The following is a 19,892-nucleotide window of genomic DNA, read 5'->3' as shown; positions in this document are numbered from 1 at the left end:
ACACCGTACACAAAAATAAACTCAAAATGGATTAGAGACCTAAATGTAAGACCAGGCACTATAAAACTCTTAGAGGAAAACATAGGAAGAACACTCTTTGATGTAAATCACAGCAAGATATTTTTTGATCCACCTCCGAGAGTAATGGAAGTAAAAACAAAAATAAACAAATGGGACCTAATGAAACTTAAAAGCTTTTGCACAGCAAAGGAAACCATAAACAAGACCAAAAGACAACCCTCAGAATGGGAGAAAATGTTTGCAAATGATTCATTGGACAAAGGATTAATCTCCAAAATATATGAACAGCTCATGCAGCTCAATATTAAAGAAACAAACACCGCAATCCAAAAATGGGCAGAAGACCTAAATAGACATTTCTCCAAAGAAGACATACAGATGGCCAGGAAGCACATGAAAAGCTGCTCAACATCACTAATTATTAGAGAAATTCAAATCAAAACTACAATGAGGTATCACCTCACACCTGTTAGAATGGGCATCATCAGCAAATCTACAAACAACAAATGCTGGAGAGGGTGTGGAGAAAAGGCAACCCTCTTGCACTGTTTGTGCAAATGTAAATTGATACAGCCACTATGGAGAACAGTATGGAGGTTCCTTAAAAAACTACAAATAGAACTACCATACGACCCAGCAATCCCACTACTGGGCATATACCCTGAGAAAACCATAGGTCAAAAAGAGTCATGTACCAAAATGTTCATTGCAGCTCTATTTACAATAGCCAGGACATGGAAGCAATCTAAATGTCCATCGACAGATGAATGGATAAAGAAGATGTGGCACATATATACAATGGAATATTACTCAGCCATAAAAAGAAATGAAATGGAGGTATTTGTAATGAGGTGGATGGAGTTAGAGTCTGTCATACAGAGTGAAGTAAGTCAGAAAGAGAAAAACAAATACAGTATGCTAACACATATATACGGAATCTAAGGGAAAAAAAAAAAAAAAAAAGGCCATGAAGAACCTAGTGGCAAGACGGGAATAAAGACACAGACCTACTAGAGAATGGACTTGAGGATATGGGGAGGGGGTGGGGTGAGATGTGAGAGGGTAAGAGAGTGTCATGGACATATATACACTACCAAATGTAAAATAGATAACTAGTGGGAAGCAGCCGCATAGAACAGGGAGATCAGCTCGGTGCTTTGTGACCACCTAGAGGGATGGGATGGGGAGGGCGGGAGGGAGGGAGATGCAAGAGGGAAGAGAATGGGAACATATTGTATATGTATTACTGATTCACTTTGTTATAAAGCAGAAGCTAACACACCATTGTAAGGCAATTATACTTCAATAAAGATGTTTAAAAAAAAAAAAAAAATAGCCAGGACATGGAAGCAACCTAAATGCCCATCGACAGATGAATGGATAAAGAAATAGTGGTACATATATACAATGGAATATTACTCAGCCCTGAAAAGGAACGAAATTGGGTTGTTTGTAGAGACATGGATGGATATAGAGACTGTCATACAGAGTGAAGTAAGTCAGAAAGAGAAAAACAAATATCATATATTAATGCATATATGTGGAACCTAGAAAATGGTACAGATGAACCGGTTTGCACAGCAGAAATTGAGACACAGATGTAGAGAAAAAACTTACGGACACCAAGGGGGGAAAGCGGCGGGGGGTGGGGGTGGTGTGATGAATTGGGAGATTGGGATTGACATGTATACAGTGATGTGTATAAAATGGATGACTAATAAGAAAATTTAAAAATATATATATAAACATTAAATAAATAAGTAAATAAATAAAATAATCTTAAATTTGTATGGAACCACCAAAGACCCCGAATAGCTTAAACAGTCTTAAGAAAGAAGAACATAGCTAGAGGCATCCTGCTTCCTGATTTCAAACTATATTTCCAAGTTATTGTAATTAAACAGTATGGTATTGGCATAAAAACAGACACATCTATCAATGGACTAGAATAGAGAGCCCAGAAATAAACCCATGCATATATGGTCAATTAATTTATGCCAAGGGAGTCAAGAATATACAATGGGGAAAGGACTTCTGTTCAATAAATGGTGTTGGGAAAACTGGAAAGCCACATGCAAAAGAACGAAACTGGACCGCTATCTTACCCCATACACAAAAATTAACTCAAAATGGATTAAAGATTTGAACATAAGAACTGAAACCATAAGACTCCTAGAAAGAAAACGTAGGCAGTAAGTTCCTTGACATTGGTCCTGGCAATGATTTTTTGAATCTGACACCGAAAGCAAAAGCAACAAAAGCAAACATAAACAAGTGGGACTACATCAAACTAAAAAGCTTCTGCACAGCAAAGGAAACCATCAACTAAACAAAAAGGCAACATACTGAATGGGAGAAAATGTTTGCAAACCATATATCTGAAAAAGGGCTAATATCCAAAATATATAAGCAACTCATACAACTCAATAAGAAAAACCAAACGATCCAATTAAAAAATTGGCAGAAGATCTGAACAGATATTTTTCCAGAGAAGACATACAGATGGCCAACAGGTACATGAAAAGATGTTTAATATCACTAATCATCAGGGAAATGCAAATCAAAACCACAATGAGATATCACCTCAAATTTGTTAGAATGGCTATTATCAAAAAAACCCAGGAAATAACAAGTATTGGTGAGGCAGCAGAGAAAAGGGAGCCCTTGTGCACTCTTGGTAGGATGGTAAATTGGTGCAGCCACTATGAAAAATTATGGAGATTCCTCAGAACATTAAAAATAAAACTACCATATGATCCAGCAATTCTACTTCTGGGTATTTATCTGAAAAAAATGAAAACACTAACTGGAAAAGATATCTGCACACCCATGTTCATAGCAGCGTTATTTACAATAGCCAAGATATGGAAACAACCTAAGTGTCCATCAATAGATGAATGGATAAAGAAATTGTGGCATATATATATATATATGTGTATATATATATATATATATATATATATATATATATATGTATATATATATATATATATACACACACACACACACACACACACACACACACACACATACACACAATGGACTATTATTCAACCATAAAAAGAATGAAATCCTGCCATTTGTGAAAACATGGATGGGCCTTGAGGGCATTATCCTAAGTGAAATAAACCAGACAGAGAAAGAGAATACAATATAATCTTTCTTACATATAAAATCTTTAAAAAAAAAAGCACAAAACCCAAAAAAAACCCAAATCAAGTTCACAAATACAGAGAACAGATTGATGGTTGCCTGGGGTGGGTGGGGGGGTGGTTGGAGGGGTGGAGAAATGGGTGAAGAGCATCAAAAGGCAACAAGTAAAGAAAAAAGAACTGTATACAAACGGAGAGTTAAGAGACTCAGAGACAGCTCCATGACTGTGGGCTTTAGCACAGGGGCTGGGGCGGATTTCCTCTGGCTGGTTCGAATGTCTCTTGCTTCCTCTTGGTTCTCAGTGCCATGGTAGGTGACGAGGCTGGGGGTACCCAAGACCTCCACCAGCCTGAGTCATCAGTTCCATCCAATCTGCCTTGGGTTCTCTCTGGCAGCTCCCCTCCCCAGGACCAGCTTAGACTCCCCCTCCTCTAGTTGGACTGTTAATAGAAGACCTGCCTCAGGCCACCGGCGTCAAGGGGCAGTGTGTAAAATATTTTTTAAATGTTTTTAATTAAAAAAAAACCTTTCCTCAAGTCACACAGGGATTTATTGACTCAGGGATTATTAGAACCCAGAGGTCTCCAGTGGACATGTTGGTATTCTGGTCTGCAATTAAAAAAAAGAAAAAAAAATCCAATATAGGGTCTGGTTGGGGGCATTGCTGTGACAAACAGCAAATACAAAAGCACTTCCCTACCAGGCTTCTGGGCCCTCACCAGGCTTCTGAGGGGGCAGCTTCCAGAACACCTCCCAGTTGTGGTCCCCCCCCCCACTTCACCCCACCACTACCACTGTGCAGCACAGGACAGGGACCCTTGTTCCCAGTCTGCAACATCCTAATAGGAAGTAGGCCTGTGGAGCAAAATGATGAAGGAAAGAAAGGAAAGGCATAGAGGGAAGAGGAGGATGACTTACTCTGCTTTGAACCAGGCTCACCGTGAATAGATGATTCCTTTCAGTGGAAGAGGTTTTCATAATAAAGGTTCCTTTCTCTATATTTTGCATCATTATATCTGAAAGGTGCCATAACAGACTTTGATGGAACTTTTTTTTTTTTTAACAAAGTATTTGTACCTGCATTGTGTCATAAATGCTCACACCCCCCTAGGATAGAGAGCCCAGCACCAGTGAAGAATGGGGGACAGACTCGGGCTTGGGAACAGCACCATGGAGTCCATGGCAAGAGCCCACAGATATCAGAGGCCCAACCCAGACACTGGAGGGTGAGAGAGAGGGTAGAGGAAGGTGCTGGGAACCCTGAGGGGGTATTCACCAGGGTCCAAATGTTCTATCAGGTAGAACTTCAGGTTTATAAAACAAACGTGACGAAAGTAAATTTATACAGACATGCTAATGATAATTAAGGTCCTTAAAAAGTAGAGTTCGCAACAGGAAAATATAGTGTGTATCCTTTGCCTTTAAATAAATACGTATTTGTAGTTCGATAGTAAATTGATCATTAACATTAATTACGTGAATAGGCCCAGGGCAAAAAATCCCACCAGGTCTGTCTCATTCTCTAAGCACTTAAATCTCAGAAAGTGCAAGTGAGTCTGGCAGTCTACTGATTTTTCTAACAATTCAAGGTTTCTTAGTTCACACCCCTACAATACGTGCAGGGCATCCACTCTGTGCCAAGCGGGGCTGGAGGCGCTCCGCAGACTCTCGCGGGGTCTCCTTCTTGGGAGTCCCTGTTCTCTGGCCTCCTTGGGGCCCTGGTCAATGGAGGGGGGGCGGGGAGGAGCAGAAGCTGAGAGTGGGCAGAAGGCGGTAGTCAGAAGACAGGTGGTTCAGGGTTTATGAACGGGTGGGGCATTTGCCCTGCAAAGGGGCAGGGTCAGGACCCCACTTGAACGCAGATTCTGAATCTCACAGCCCGGATCACAACAGAGCATGTGGGAGGTGCCCTGTCCCCACCTCCCAAAGGCACAGACCGGACCCTTGATGAAAAACCGCATCCCCGGGCATCAGCCGCCAAAGCAGGCAGTTTCCTCTTTGAAACAGAGGTGCCCTCCAGGTCGCTGGGCTCCTCTCCTGAGCCACACGCGATTGGCTAGAAGTGGTGAATGTTTACGTCAACTCGACGGAAGGCGTAGCTCATTCGCCCCCGCGGATGACGCAATCCCAGGACAGGGTATAAAGCTAGGGTCTGTCTGAGTTATTAGACCGTAGAGCCCTGCCCCGCGCACCGCGCAGGCGGCAGGGACGATCCCGCGCCCCACGAAAGACACTGTTGCTTCCTGATGGCTCTGCCGTCTGTCACCCCGCGGCGGCTGGGACAGCGAGCGCCCCGCGACAGCACGGGGCAGCTGGGACAGAGCACACAGGCCGCCTCGAGCACCCGGGCAGGGCGCGCCCCCTGTCCCAGGCCTCGGCTGCGGGGCGCCTTGGTTCTCATCTTCGTCGTCCCGGGTGTCCTTCTGTCGGTGAGTCCCCGCCGGGAGTCCCGCCAGGTGGCGCGCTCCGTGGCCGGGAAAGGACGGGGGGGAGGGGGGCGGGACACGGCTGGGCATGTCCCGGCAGGACCCTCCCTGGCGAAGTCCAAGTACAGGGGGTGAGGGGGTGGCGGGGTGCGGATCCGGGGCTGGCAGCATCTACCTGCGGCCCCGAAGGAGAAGAGCCCGCTCTCCGCCTCCGGGTCCTTGGAGGGTCTGGCCTCCAGATTGGTCCCAGGCGAGCATCAGCGAGTGACAGACAGATCGCCTTTTCTTTCTCTTCCCCTTTCCTTCCTCCGATCCTCCTCACTCTTTCTAACTTTCTCTCTCTCTCTCTCTTTTTATTTTGCACTACGTTTAACTTTTTTTTTAAAATTTATTTATTTTATCTATTTATTTTTTTGTCTGTGTTGGGTCTTTGCCGCTGGGCGCGGGCCCTCTCTAGTTGCGGCGAGCGGGGGCCACCCTCCTCCGCGGTGAGCGGGGATCTCATTGCGGTGGCTTCTCTTGTTGCGGAGCACGGGCTCCAGGCGCGCGGGCTTCAGTAGTTGTGGCACGTGGGCTCAGTAGCTGTGGCTCGCGGGCTCTAGAGCACAGGCTCAGTAGTTGTGGCGCACGGGCTTCGTTGCTCCGCGGCATGTGGGATCCTCCCGGACCAGGGCTCGAACCCGCGTCCCCCGCATTGGCAGGCGGACTCCCAAGCACTGCGCCACCAAGGAAGACCACGTTTAACTTTTAAAACGTGTCCTTTGTAAATCGATTAACCGTGTAGGCCCCCGCCTTCCCCCACCACTGCCTTAAGCACCTTTGAATTTCCTTTTTCCTGAAAGGGGAGCAACCTTTAACGTTGCTTCCTGTTTGTTGCAATTTGTGGGTGCTGTGTAGAAACCATCAATCAACTCACCATTGGGACCAGATTCTCACCACTTCTTTAGGAGGCGAGCTAGAGGCTCTGAGTGTGATTTACCACTATCGGTGTGCATCCTAAAGAAACTCACTATGGAAAAAAATGTGCCTACTTCCACTGCTTTCTCAGGTTGTTTGAGGCTCTTTTCGAAGTTTCTTATATGTTCACAGGAAAAAAAAAAATTAAGGGCCTAACAAGGTTACAGGAATCATGAAAATGTGTACTTTTCATTGTACAAATTAGTACTAAAAATCAGAAAAGAAGTAACGTTTTGTATTCACAAAAAAATATAGAATTAGTTTTTAAAATATCAGTTTGTCATAGGCAGGACTCATGTTGAACACTGCCTGATGAAGGGCTCTGGGTGCCTGTAGGCACTGTCAAGTATCCGTGTAGCCATGTGCATTGTCTGTTAGGTAACTCCTTAGAAGTAGAATTGCTGTCAGCAGGTTAGATAATTTTACACTTTTGTTTAGATAAGGATAAACTGGCCTCCAGAAGAAGGCTGGACCATTTTACCTCACACCAAGAGTCCACAAGTGTGCCTGTTTCCCTACACCTTTGCCACACTAAACCACACGTTAATTCTTTGCTAGTCTAAGAAGTAAAAATGGGGCACCCCAGTGCTGTGGTTTTGATTCCTCAGTGCCAGTAGAGATTTTCAAGGATCCATGAGATATCTGAGACTGGGAGTGGATGACCAGGAGACCAGGCAGCAGTTGGGGGGGCGGGGGCAAAAATACAAACAGTAAAAGAACTGACAAAAATCTTACACAAATTCTTTCAGACAGCTTAAAAGTTCTTCAGTAGTTTCTAAGCCCAGCATAACCTTAATAGTGAAACCTGACAAAAACATTTGAAAGGAAGAAAAATATTAATACCTTTCAATATCCTTCCTAAAAACAGAAGCAAAATTCCTTAACTAAACAAATAGTAAACTAAATTCAGGAATTTTTAAAGAAGAAAACATGCCATGACCAAGTGGGGTTAATCACAGGAATAACATCTGAAAATGAATCAGTGTTTTTCACTATGCTAACACCATGAAGGAGAAAATCTATATGAACAGCTGTGATGCAGAAAAAGCATTCGACAACACTTAACCTCCCTGTCATGATAAAACCTCTCATTATATCAGGGCAGAAGAGACCTTCCTCTGTCTGATGAAGGCCACTTCCTCTTGGAGTCACATAGGAGATTAGGATAACCCAGAAAGGGGTGTGAAGGAATGTTCTGTAGTAATGCTAATTTCCGGGATCTAGATAGAGGGTCTGGGTTTCCCAAGTGTATGCGTTTTAAAAAACCATTTGAATGGTACCCTTAAGAATTGTGCATTTCCTTCTTTGTAAATCTTAACACTGAAAAAAAAACTGTAAAGAAATATGGAGCTCTGAACTGATGAGGATGAGTATAATTTTTGTGACTTTTCTGTCTGAATTAAAAAAAAAAAAATCCCACAAGGACTCAGAGGCAAAGAATATACAAATCAATTTTCACTGCAAAGTAAAGGAGCTGTTACAGTGGAGGATTACTGGACTGAATGTCAGTATTATGACATAGTATGAGTGTGTTTCATGTTTGGTAATTGCAATCATTCTTGCTTTTGTTGTAGTCATCCATGTACAATGCTTGGTGTCAGTCTATTTATCTCTTGTAAAAATAAAATACAGTGTGTGTGTGTGAAAAAAAAAAAAAGGAGGATAATTATGAAGAGAGAAATTATGTTTGCACCTTTGTAGATACTAAAAAAAAAAAAAAAAAGAAATATGGAGCTCAAGTTACTGACATAATGCTGAAGTATTGAGTTGCAGACATGTGAATTTCATCATAAAAATAAGACACTTAGGAGAATGGACAGAGGGATGGATAAAGAAAGAAATATGGGGCTTCCCTGGTGGCGCAGTGGTTAAGAATCTGCCTGCCAATGCAGGGGACACGGGTTCAAGCACTGGTCCGGGAAGATCCCACAAGCTGTGGAGCAGCTAAGCCCGTGCGCCACAACTACTGAGCCTGCGCTCTAGAGCCCGCGAGTCACAACTAGAGAAAGCCCGCGTGCAGCAACGAAGACCCAACGCAGCCAAAAATAAATAAAAATTAAATAAATTAATTTAAAAAAAGAAAGAAATATGTGATAAGGCACATATAGCAAAATATTAGTTACAGAATCTAGGTGGTGAGTATATGAGAGTTTACCGTACAGAGCTTTAAACTTTGTTGGATGCATGAAAATGTTCATAATAAAACATTGAGGGAGAGAGCCTGTGAGAGGAGAACCAGGAAAGAGAGGGGGGAATAGGACTGTGAAGGCAGGGAAAGGAGATTCTACCAACCTGTGGGGACTCGGAGGAGGCCCAGCCTGGGGAAGGGACGACTTAGAGGACATATGTAGGCTTAGCTGTCCCCAAATACTTGACAGGCTTTTCTGTGGAAGAGAGCTGCATTTTATGTTGTTTAGATCCAGGCAGTTGAACTGGGCTCAACATAAGCTTTTTCCATCGTAACTTTGATTTTCTTTCTTTCTTTTTTTTTTCCCTTAATTTCACTTTCTCTTTTGTCACTCCCAGGTTAAAGCAAAGTTGCAAAGACTATACAAACCCCCCCCTTTTTCCTGTACCATGTGAAAAATAGCTGCTGACATGCTAGATCCCATGACCGAATACTTGAATGTATATTTCCTACAAATGAGGACATTCTCCCCCAAAACTACAGCACAGCCTTCAGCATCAGAACACTAACATCAACACGTTAATCCTCATCAGATCCGCAGACTCCATTCAGATTTTTTTCGACTGGCCCCGTTGTGTCATTGTTAGCACGGAGACTCATCTCAAAACCCTGTATTGCTGTTTCTTCTTCCTCTGTGTGACTCATTATGTGGAACTCTAACAGCTTCCTTTCCAGGACAGCTTGTCCGGTTAAAGCCAAAAGTTCATGACTCAACTGTGATTCTGTATCCTGCTTTTGAAAAAGTGTGTGCATAGTATAAGACTCATTTGTGAAAATGTGTGTGTGCGCGCACGTACGCGCATGGGAGAAAGAAAGAGAGAGAGCCTGAGAGTATTACACATATGGTCAAATAGAAGAAGTAAAGACACAAAATAATGGATGTTTTCTCTAACTGAGGGGATCCCTGTGGTTTCTGTATTCTTTTAAAAATTTTTTTCCTTGCCCATACTTTCCGGAATAAACATATTTTATTTTATTATAAGAGAAAGGAATACCAGGAAAAAAATTTAAGTGTAAGTTACTTGGTAGCACAAAAGGCCAGAGGACAGACATGAAAAGAATGAGAGTTTATAGCTGGAAGAAAGGCCCCAGTTCTGTTCCGTTTTGCAGGCTGTGGTCAAGGGACTGTGGGACGCATCCTGGGAGGGATGAGAGTCTGGAAGCCACTCATGCCCGTCCCTGCTTTGTCTCCACAGACTGCGGCTGCTTCAGCCATGCACATAAGGCAGGAAAAATTTCACCAGCAATCAGCTGCCCCACAGAGATGGAAACGCAGCCTCTCAGAGAAGTTGTGTGCACCAGGTACATTCTAAGACTGATCTCCAGCCCTTACCCCACCCTTGTCTCCAAGTCCTTCTGGTCTTCTGATTCCTGCGGTTCCTGGTTCTTATTCCGCAGGCATTTACTGGAAGTCTTCCATGTGCCAGGCACTGTGCCAGTGGAGGGCACGAGGCCCCTGCCCTCCTGGAACCCTCCTCCTAGGATGGTACCCAGACAGATGGACAAATGTGACAGTTAGAGAGATGAGATAGCAACCGTGAGGATAATTGAGTGATGGGTGGGACAGAGTCGGGGTTGGTGAGGCCTCCTGGGGATGGTGACTTTGGTGCAGAGAGCCAGGTAGAGCTCCTGAGGGGGCCCCCGGGAACTGTCACCCCAAGGGGCAGGGCTGGGCTTGTTTGAGCAAAGCTAGGGGGCAGCTGGGGTGAGTGGAAGGTGGAGAGGTCACCGGGACAGGTGGGAGGAGGCCACAGACCCTGAACACTGTGAAGGGAGCATGAGTTTTATTTTTTTAGTGAGGTATTAAAGTAAGTAAAAATCTCACTGTTTTATATTGATACATGTTGAAATGATACTATGTTGGATATTGCCTCTTTCTTTTTACTCTTTTTTTTTTTTTTAATATACAAGTGACTTGGATTTTTTTTTTTTTTTTTTTTTGGCTATGTTGGGTCTTTGTTTCTGTACGAGGGCTTTCTCTAGTTGCGGCAAGCGGGGGCCACTCTTCATCGTGGTGCGCGGGCCTCTCACTATCGCGGCCTCTCTTGTTGCGGAGCACAGGCTCCAGACGCGCAGGCTCAGTAATTGTGGCTCACGGGCCTAGTTGCTCCGCGGCATGTGGGATCTTCCCAGACCAGGGCTCAAACCCGTGTCCCCTGCATTGGCAGGCAGATTCTCAACCACTGCGCCACCAGGGAAGCCCTTTCTTTTTACTCTTTAGTGTGCCAACTATGAATGTGACTTTTATGTGTGGCTAGTAATATACTCCTGTTGGCAGTACTGGTCTAAGGTGTGTGGTAGATGTAGAATCAAAAGATTAAAGCCAGGTCAAGGAGAGTTCCCCGTGTGGATTCCACTGATGGCCGAAAGAGGCAGCCCTGTCCACACTGCCAGCCTCTGGGAATCCTGTGGGGATTTACTCACCAGCTTTTCCCTTCCTTCCCAGGGTTCTATATGGAGGAAGCCAGTGGAGATTGTACACCGTGCACGGATAAGGTGGATTACACCAATTATTCAAACACCCTCTCTTCTTGCTTACTCTGTAGGATTTGCAAATCAGGTACAGAACATGTCCCCATGCCTACAGTTGGGTGATGAGATGGGATTTGAATGGAACGGGGAGTCAGAAACCTGATTTCCAGCCCAGCTAGGTCTTCATTCTACCCTGTCTTAGGTCAGTAAAATAAATGAAAACAGAAATTATTTGTATTACGTATGCCACCTGGTAGGGAAGTCTTTCAGAACATCAGTTGGAAGGAGGGGAGTAATGTGTCCCTTGACGGAGGGGCTGGTTAGTGACAGCATGGGAGGCCTGGTTGAGTGGGACAGGGCTGGGTTTGAGCTGTGTGGCGAGTCTGGTTCTGGGCCAGGCCCCTGTGAGCCCTGTGACTTCTGCTCCGGGATCTCAGCCTCCCTCAGCCTTCATGACCAGCAGGGCCAGGTGTTGGGAAGTCACCCAAGCGTTCCTCTCCATCCAGAGTGTCTCATATTACACCCCGCCCCACCCCACCCCGGCTCTTGCTCCTGATTTGTGATCTAAAACCTTTTTCTTCCCAATCCTGATGTAATCTGTAATGACGCATGGTCCCTTTTATATGCCTCTATTGGTGACACGTGAACAGTGGCTGTCCTTTGGATGGTCTGTGTGTGTTGCTGCAGAAAATGGCCCCCAAATTACTTCCTGAACTGAGTAGAACTGAGTGGGTGGGGATCTGGGTGGTGAAGAATGGTTGAGAGACACGTGAGGGAAACACACCCCCAAAACCTTATCTTTGGTCTCCAGGGGAAGAAGAGAAAAGTCCGTGCACCTCAACCAAGGACACTGAGTGTCAGTGCAAACCTGGCACTTTCCGTAGAGAAGATGCACCTGAATTCTGCTACAAGTGCAGCACCCGGTGAGACATGGGAGCCTAGGGGGCTCCCAACCCACAGAGACCCCCCAGTTTCCTTGTACCCCTTTCTCCGGTTTCCATGCAGCCCCTCCTACCTCCTCAGGGCTCCCTTGTGCCTGTGGGGTCTCCTGAGCATGCAGCAGCCCCTCCTCATGCCTCTGTGTGTCCTTCCCCAGGGCCCCCTTCCCACACCTCCTCAGAAGGAGCCTAGAAAGGCAAGTGTCTACCACAGACAAAAGTCATAATGAGGCCATATGTGTGCTCCTTCAAGCTTCCCATAAAACCCGAGCCAACTCAGCTGGCCTCACATCCAGCCTTGTCCCCCAATAAGATCTGAATCTTTCCTATTTGGGGATTTAGGGGCCAATAATAATTAGCTCTTCTCTGATGCTCCAGTGCTGGCTGCGATTGGTAGGAAGAGTCAACACGTGGAGGACAAGAGGGTCCTTGTGTTAAAGCTTGACTGGAGGATGAGGCTTGGCTTGTGCCCAAACCCTTCTGACCCTTGACTTGGATGAGATGCCCCCTCCCAGGGGCCCAGCTCCTGAAAGGGCAGCTCTGAACACTCAGCAGGAGCCCTGGGGCCTGAAGTGCACAAGCCCAGATCCTTCTCCCACCCGACAAGGGGTAGTGAGGGGACCCAGCCCTGCAGACAGGACAAGCCTGTCCCTCCTGCACCGTCTTGTCAGGGAACCCCAGGTGGGAGTTTTCTCTCTCTTTCTCCTCATCCGGCCAGCTTTCCCTGACGGATCCCCTCCATGTCCTCCCTGTGTCTGTACCCAGGTGCCCTGATGAGATGGTCGTGGCCACGCCCTGTAGCCCCTTCAGTGACCTCAAATGTGTGGACCAAAAATCAGGTACCCAGGCCAGTGCGGAGGCCCTGGTTCCTGGAAACACAGTGACCATGAGCCGGAGACTGCCCACCACTCCCTCTCCCTCCTCAGGCACTTCACAGCTGGTGATCGGAATGGTAGCTGCCGGTGTCCTCCTGCTGCCGGTGCTGATCGCATATGTTTTCCGGAGGTTCTTCATTCAAGGTGAGGTTCTGGGAGGGAAGGGGAGGCGCTGGCCCCCCTCCGTCTCCCCACTCCTCCGGTTCCTCCTGGCCCGGCTCTGATCTTTTTCCCCGGAATCCCCCTCCACCTCCCACCTCACCTGCTCCTACGAAGCCGGGATCACATCCGTCCCCCATCTCAGCTGACGGTCGCCTCTCCCCCCTGGCCGAGTCTGGTGTAGCGGGGGGCAGGGTCAGTTCTTAATGTCTTCAGGACCCCCAGCCGGGGCAGAGAGGTGGTCAGCACCTTGACTGGGTGACAAGAGTCAGGAGGAGAGGGTCGTTCAGCAGAACCCCACAGAGGTTTTACATGGGTTTCATTTTATTTCATTTTCCCCCTTCTCTTCTCCCTCCCCGAGGGTTCTCCAGACTTGGAATGGCCCGCTCCCTGTCACCAGGCCCGAGGCTCCTTGTTCAGTATCTGAGCCCCCAGCCCACACCCTGTCCCTGGCACTGTCCCTGGGGAGGGAGGTGCTGCAAGAGGGCCCTCCGCACTGCTCAGGTGGATGCCTCTTCTCTTCTAGGTCGTGGTGTGGACCCTAAGTGCATGGACAAAGTGAGTTGGTTTCTCCAGGACCTGGTGGCATCAGGCCCTCAGTAACTGCTTGGCCCTGGGTGGACACGGTCCCCAGTTTGTCCTATACTGTTGTCCCTGGCTCTCTCAAGTGGCCTAGGAGCTCTGGGCTGACTGTAGGAGAGCAACTGGCCTGTTGAGAGCAGCCCTAAGGCTGGTTGGCAGTGCTAACCCTGTCCCTCTTACTGCTTGTGAGGCGCCCTCACCCCATAACCCTGGATGCACCCTGGGGCATGGAGGGTGTCAGGAAGGGGTGCTGAACCCCCCTTAGCACAGCACTAGGGTCCTGGTGCCATCAGCAGGGCCCTGGATGTGCTGAGTCTGTACCCACCTGGGGGGCACAGCATGGGAGTAGGTGGGGAGGCAAAACCCACAATGTGCCCCGCAGACACTACACGGATCTGTGGGTATGGACTCCTGAGTCAGTTCTTTGCCTTCCCAAGGTCCTCTTTTGGCGCTCACATCCCTTAAGAGGTCCTGGGGCTCTGGACAATGCCCACAACAACATGCTGATCAACAGAGAGTCGCTGATTGATCTGGTCCCTGTGCAGGAGGTAGAAGAGCAGGTGAAGCCGACAGATGTCACAGCCCAGTCCCAGGGGGAAGCAAAGCGTCTGCTGGTGAGTGTGGTGCCCTGGCCCTTCTGCTTGCCCAGGCCTGCGGTAGAAACAGGGAAAGGCCGATGCTGGTCCGGTCTCCAGTCCCATGGGGAAGTGGTGATGGAGGGAGATCATGGTCATGGAGGGGAAGGGAGCCCACCCCCTGCTATGGTCGACTGGCAGCTCTTATGCTACTTATCATCTGTCCTGGTGTCTAGAATAGCCAGAGTCGTCACTCCCATGATTGTTCAGTGATGGAATTAAAGCTACGTGATATTTTTCTGTGTGATTGTTACATGCTTTTAAGCCATTCCTCATCACGTTAGGAATTTCACATTTATTTCAAAATTATTATTAAATTGAACCTATTTGAAAATTAGTATTTGTCTCAATGAATAGACATGTTTGTGGGGTGGCTTCCTAGTAGAAGTAAACTCTCTTAACGTATTTTTCACTGTACACACACACACACACAGACGTTTGGGGTCATATCATTTCAATAGTTTTGATATGACATTATTATATTTCTTTTTTGGTAACAAGCAAAAAACTGACTTAAACTAGTATTTTTTTTGTTTTGATTATTTTCACATGATTGTTGTCTTGTCTGTTACGAGTCTTTCTAAGCAGACATGTTCTTGTGCCCATGAGTACATACATGTGTGTTTTTTCATTTGGTTTAGTATTTTAATGTGCAGAATTTTATATATTAAGTAATTAAATCTATCGATACATTTATTTTTCATTGCTCAGAGCTTTTAAAGTCCTTCATCAAACAGAAGATAAGATAAAATTCTCTAATTTCTTAGGTAGGCTTTTTTTAAATGATGTGATTGGTAGCATAGAGCTTATAAGCTAAATGGAGGAACTTCCCTGGTGGCGCAGTGGTTAAGAATCCACCTGCCAATGCAGGGGACATGGGTTCGAGCCCTGGTCCGGGAAGATCCCACATGCCGCGGAGCAACTAAGCCCGAGCGCCACAACTACTGAGCCTGCGCTCTAGAACCCATGAGCCACAACTACTGAGCCCGCATGCCACAACTACTGAAGTCCACACACTTAGAGCCTGTGCTCCACAAAAAGAGAAGCCACCGCAATGGGAAGCCCACACACCACCACAAAGAGTAGCCCCGGCTCACAGCAGCTGGAGAAAGCCCGCATGCAGCAATGAAGACCCAACACAGCCAAAAATAAATAAATAAAATTTAAAAAAAAAAAAGCTAAATGGAATTTATTTTGTGATAAATAAGACATGAGGAACTCCCTGAATTGTTCTGAGTTACCATCTCATTCCTTATGCTCGATTTAGCTGCTGAGTTTTTGAGTATTACCTTAATTTATAAATTAATCTAGGAAGAACTGAGATCTTTTAAATATTCTGTATTTTTCTTATGAAGAGAGGTAGCATTTTCAAGTCAAGTGTTTTATAATACCTCAACTAGATGTGTGTTTTTCTTTGGCAAATTTCTCCTATTTCTTGTTGAGGCTGTGTCTTTGTATTACAAGTGTTCTGTAACCTTATGAGTTTATCTGACTCGTAATTCTTTATATAATTTATTGTCTGCTACAATTTTTAACATTCATCCATCCATCCATTCACATTTAAGTATTTTCGCTAAACCATTAGAGTTTTGTAAGAATACAATCGTGTATCAAATAATGACTATTTTGTCTTCTCTCTTCAAATATCCTACATTGTGTTTTTGCTTCACTTATGGCTGCATATGCCAGAATTTCAGAACAATGTTTGCGGGGCTCAGTTCTGGAACCCAGGATCCCTGATTAAGACCAAAGCTGTTCTCCACTGTGTTTTACAGGAACCAGCAGGAGCTGAAGGGTCTCACACGAGAGGAAGGCTGCTGGTTCCAGCAAACGGTGCAGACCCCACTGAAAGTGAGTGTTTTCCCCGGGCAGTGGAGCACGAGTGGAGGGAGGAGGGACAGTGTCCTAACTGCTGTCCCCATAGCTGTTAGGGCAACTCAGAGCAGGCGATGGCTTGTTACTGGACCATCGGGACTCTAATTCCCTCTCGGCCCCCTCTTCTTCTCCCCACCCTGCACCCCTCTGTCCCCTAACAGTGTCCCCTAACACCTCCCTGTCCTTCCCTCCCCCCCCCATCCTCCCACCTCCCTTGCTGCTCAGGGCCAGGTTGGCCCACCCTGAGGCATCTAAGGGGCTGTGCCGTCCAGCAGGGCACCCACTGGCCGCAGGAGGCTGTGGAGCACCTGACCTGTGGCCAGATCTGAAGAGCTGTAGTATCACTCAATACTGTACTGCAAAGAACTGGTAGGAAAAAGACTGTAATATGTCTCATTAACAGTTTGTTGGATACTGATTACATGTTGAAATGAAAATTTTTAGAATATATTGAGTTAGTACCATATTTTATGAAAATTAGTTATTACTTGTTACTTTTTACGTTTTTCAGTGTAGCTGTTAGAAAATACAAATTTGTGTTCGGTGCCCACCTTATGTACCTATGGACGGTGGTGTGCACTGCATTTCACACACATCTCCTTGAATCCCCAGTACAGTCCCGGAGGTGGGTGGTGCTTGCTCCATTTTATGGGTTAAATTCTTGCTCTGAGTCTGTCCCCATCCAGCTCTGCCACAGTGCCAGTCAGCGAGGCCGAGCTGGGCGTGAGGCCAGAGACCTTCCTCCCTCCAGGCCCTTGCTCTGTCCCCAGTGCAGAGGTGGCAGCCGGGGGACCTCACTGTCGTGAGAACGGCAGGTGCCCTCCTCTGAGGTCTGTTGCACCACTGTGTGCCGCCCTCTGTCTCCTACCACAGACTGCCTTCTCCCTCCATGACGTCCATCTCCCCTCCCTGGTGGGCCCTCATCCCCCCCTTAGGGCAGGACTCTCTGGTGACCTGGACTCCCTGCAGTGCCTTGGGCACAGGTGAGGCCCATGCAGTGTGGCCTGATTCTCTGCTGATGGGAAGCATGTCAGGGACGCAGAGCAGCAGGTTCACCAGCAGGGGGAGCTCCTGAGGTCCCACCCTGGGGTCTAGGCCTGATTGAGGGTCCTCTGCCCTTTCTGAAGCCTGTCCCAACTCTGTCTCTGTGACTTTCCCACAACTTAGACCTGAGGCTGTTCTTTGATGACTTTGCAACCATCGTGCCGTGTGACTCCTGGGATTCGCTCATGAGGAAGTTGGGCCTCACGCAAAATGAGATCCTTCTGGTCAGAGAAGGGGTCCGGGTCCCTCGGGATGCCTTGTATGAAATGCTAGAGGCCTGGGTCAGCAACAAGGGACGGGAGGCCTCAGTCAACACCCTGCTGGACGCCTTGGAAAAGCTGGGGCAAAGATTGGCAAAGCAGAATATTCAGGACCACCTACTGAACTCGGGAAAGTATGTCTATGAAGAGAGCAAAGAAGGCTCTGCTGTGTCCTGAGTGTTTGAGGACCTCAGTCTTTCAGTTGAAGACACTTTTTTATCCTAATAGACTTGCACTTTTTATTTGTATTTGTTATTTGTATTCGTCATTCATGTTGATATGTATGCATTTAATGATGTGTAACATAACACACATCGTTAAAGTGCAAACATATTGTGAATCTTAACTACTTTCATGTTTATATATATATTTATATAAGTGAAGAAAGGAATTTTGGGACTATAGTTTCTAGGATGTTTACATGGGTTACCTGGATGAGAGCTGGCAATCAAAAACAATTAGAAATACAAAGGAGGAAATTCCCTGGCAGTTCAGTGGTTAGGACTCTGCGTTTCCACTGCTGAGGGCCCGGGTTCAATCCCTGGTCGGGGAAGTAAGATACCAAAAGCTGCGAGGCAAGAAAAACAAAACAACAACAACAAAAAGCACAAAAGAACAAAAACAAACACAAAACAACAACAACAAAAAAAGCAAAAAAAAAAAAAAAAAAAGGAAAGGAGAAAAAACCCACTGTGGGGAGAGCACTGATAGCATCTTCTCCCTCAAAGGAAGTTTGGTCACTTTTGGATGCCTGGTGACTTCTACAGGGCCCACTTTATACATGTCAATTTTATAGCCGTGTGAATATTTACATTTTTTATAGGTAGGAGTTTACAAGTGAGCAGAGAGTGAGAAGTGGCATCTGTGTGCAGCCCTGTATCTGGCGTCCGTGAACTGTGCTGTCATGCCTGGGCCTCCTCCTGCTTATCTGAATTGGCTATATAAAGGATCTCAGCAGCTTTGGAAGCTTTGGCCTTCTGCAGAAGAGACTCACACAAAAATACCAGTTCTTAAATACTGTGAGAATTGACCTAAAATGGCTGCTATGTTAAGGTTTGGTCCTTTTATTGCTTTTTAAAAAAATCTTCCTTCCATTAAACCCTTCTCCATAGTGTTCCAACTGCTGCAGGATAATTTAATGGCGGAAACAATTCTCAGGGGTTTTTGGTCTATTCCATCTCAAAGCTTTGTGTGTTGTCTTCCCTAAGGTTGATGTGGCTAATGTGGCCAAAACTGGAATTGCCTGAAATTTAGGCACATCAGGATATAGCATGTGGAGTCCACTTGAGTTTACAGAAGGGCCGACCCCTGTGGTCTTGGTGCTATATGCCCCTGGCCCTGATGTCCCTCCCTTTCCTGGAAGTCAGGTGTTTCCTGCCTTTGCTGTTCCCTCTGTGCAGGACACTTTGCCTTCATCTTCAGAGGGAAATATAAATGAATTCTTGTCAATTAAGTGTTGGGTCACTTGTCCCTTTCTCAGAAGACTCCCTTGAGTGCCCATCTGAAGTATTAGCCTTGCCAGTGTTTGTCAGCTACATTCACTTGTTCACATGTTTCTGGTGTGTTTTACCAATGAGAATCTTTAAGAAACACGAACTTGCATGCTATATTGCTTTATGCCAGTGCAAATATGATACTTGTGAAGTTTTACTTGAAAATTGGATGTCTGCTCAAGTCTCTTCTCAATGAGAGGACCCCTTCTTGAAGATTTTCCTAGAAACGTCAAACAATACAAGAAAGATCATTAGGTACAAAATACTCATGTGTTTATGAATTCGTGACCAAATTAAATATGCAACGTTATATTAAAAATTTTATAATTTTATATAAATATGCAATTTTATGAACTCGTGAACAAATTAAATATGCAATTTTATATAAAAAGAGGCGTGTGTGTGTGTGTTTTCTCCCCCATCGTACTGTTCTCTGGAGCAGTGCTGAGTGACCCGGGTGCAGGGGTGTGTGTTCTTGCTGTGTGACCCGCTCCATCCTTCTCCCTTTTATGCCTCGGGCTCAAGCTCGCCCTGCATGGGTGTGTCTCCTGCTCTGACTCTGGATTTCCGGGCGCCAGGTTCCTGGGGGACTGGAATCCAGCCCCTCCTCCCTCCCTCTCCTCCCTGCCCTTCCCCTGGGAGAGGGACCCCAGCCTGGCCCGGCTTCCCCACAGCCTCCCCAGGTGATGTCTCTGGGCCACACCTGGGCCTGCTGGGCTCCCTGGAGGTGCAGACCGGCTCTGACAGAGCCGCTGGGAAGCGGGGGTGGGGCCCTGCTTGCTGGGGTCATTCTGTGACCCCTCACCTGGGGGCC

The 19,892-nt window shown here is 46.4% G+C and overlaps 1 protein-coding gene across 3 annotated transcripts in view; it reads left to right on the top strand.

The window, feature by feature from the left end:
• Positions 1-19,469, top strand: part of TNFRSF10A (TNF receptor superfamily member 10a) — a 41,130-nt gene extending 21,661 nt beyond the window's left edge. Inside the window, exons 1-10 of one of the 3 annotated variants that reach the window (XM_082470716.1) lie at positions 5,290-5,603; positions 9,942-10,047; positions 11,192-11,305; positions 12,029-12,140; positions 12,921-12,994; positions 13,082-13,174; positions 13,716-13,747; positions 14,209-14,385; positions 16,182-16,257; positions 17,449-19,469. In XM_082470716.1, coding sequence (XP_082326842.1) covers positions 5,421-5,603; positions 9,942-10,047; positions 11,192-11,305; positions 12,029-12,140; positions 12,921-12,994; positions 13,082-13,174; positions 13,716-13,747; positions 14,209-14,385; positions 16,182-16,257; positions 17,449-17,762 — 1,281 coding nt within the window. In that variant the 5' untranslated portion in view covers positions 5,290-5,420 and the 3' untranslated portion in view covers positions 17,763-19,469. Of the gene's footprint in view, positions 1-5,289; positions 5,604-9,941; positions 10,048-11,191; positions 11,306-12,028; positions 12,141-12,920; positions 13,175-13,715; positions 13,748-14,208; positions 14,386-16,181; positions 16,258-17,448 lie in introns of those variants that run through there. The other 2 variants (XM_082470714.1, XM_082470715.1) reach the window with 2 other exon arrangements.
• The last annotated feature ends 423 nt before the right edge of the window (positions 19,470-19,892 follow it).

The sequence above is a fragment of the Balaenoptera physalus genome, assembly GCF_965194825.1.
Source record: "Balaenoptera physalus genome assembly, chromosome: 7".
Classification (NCBI taxonomy): Eukaryota; Metazoa; Chordata; class Mammalia; order Artiodactyla; family Balaenopteridae; genus Balaenoptera; species Balaenoptera physalus.
This window is presented reverse-complemented; position numbering and strand designations above follow the sequence as displayed.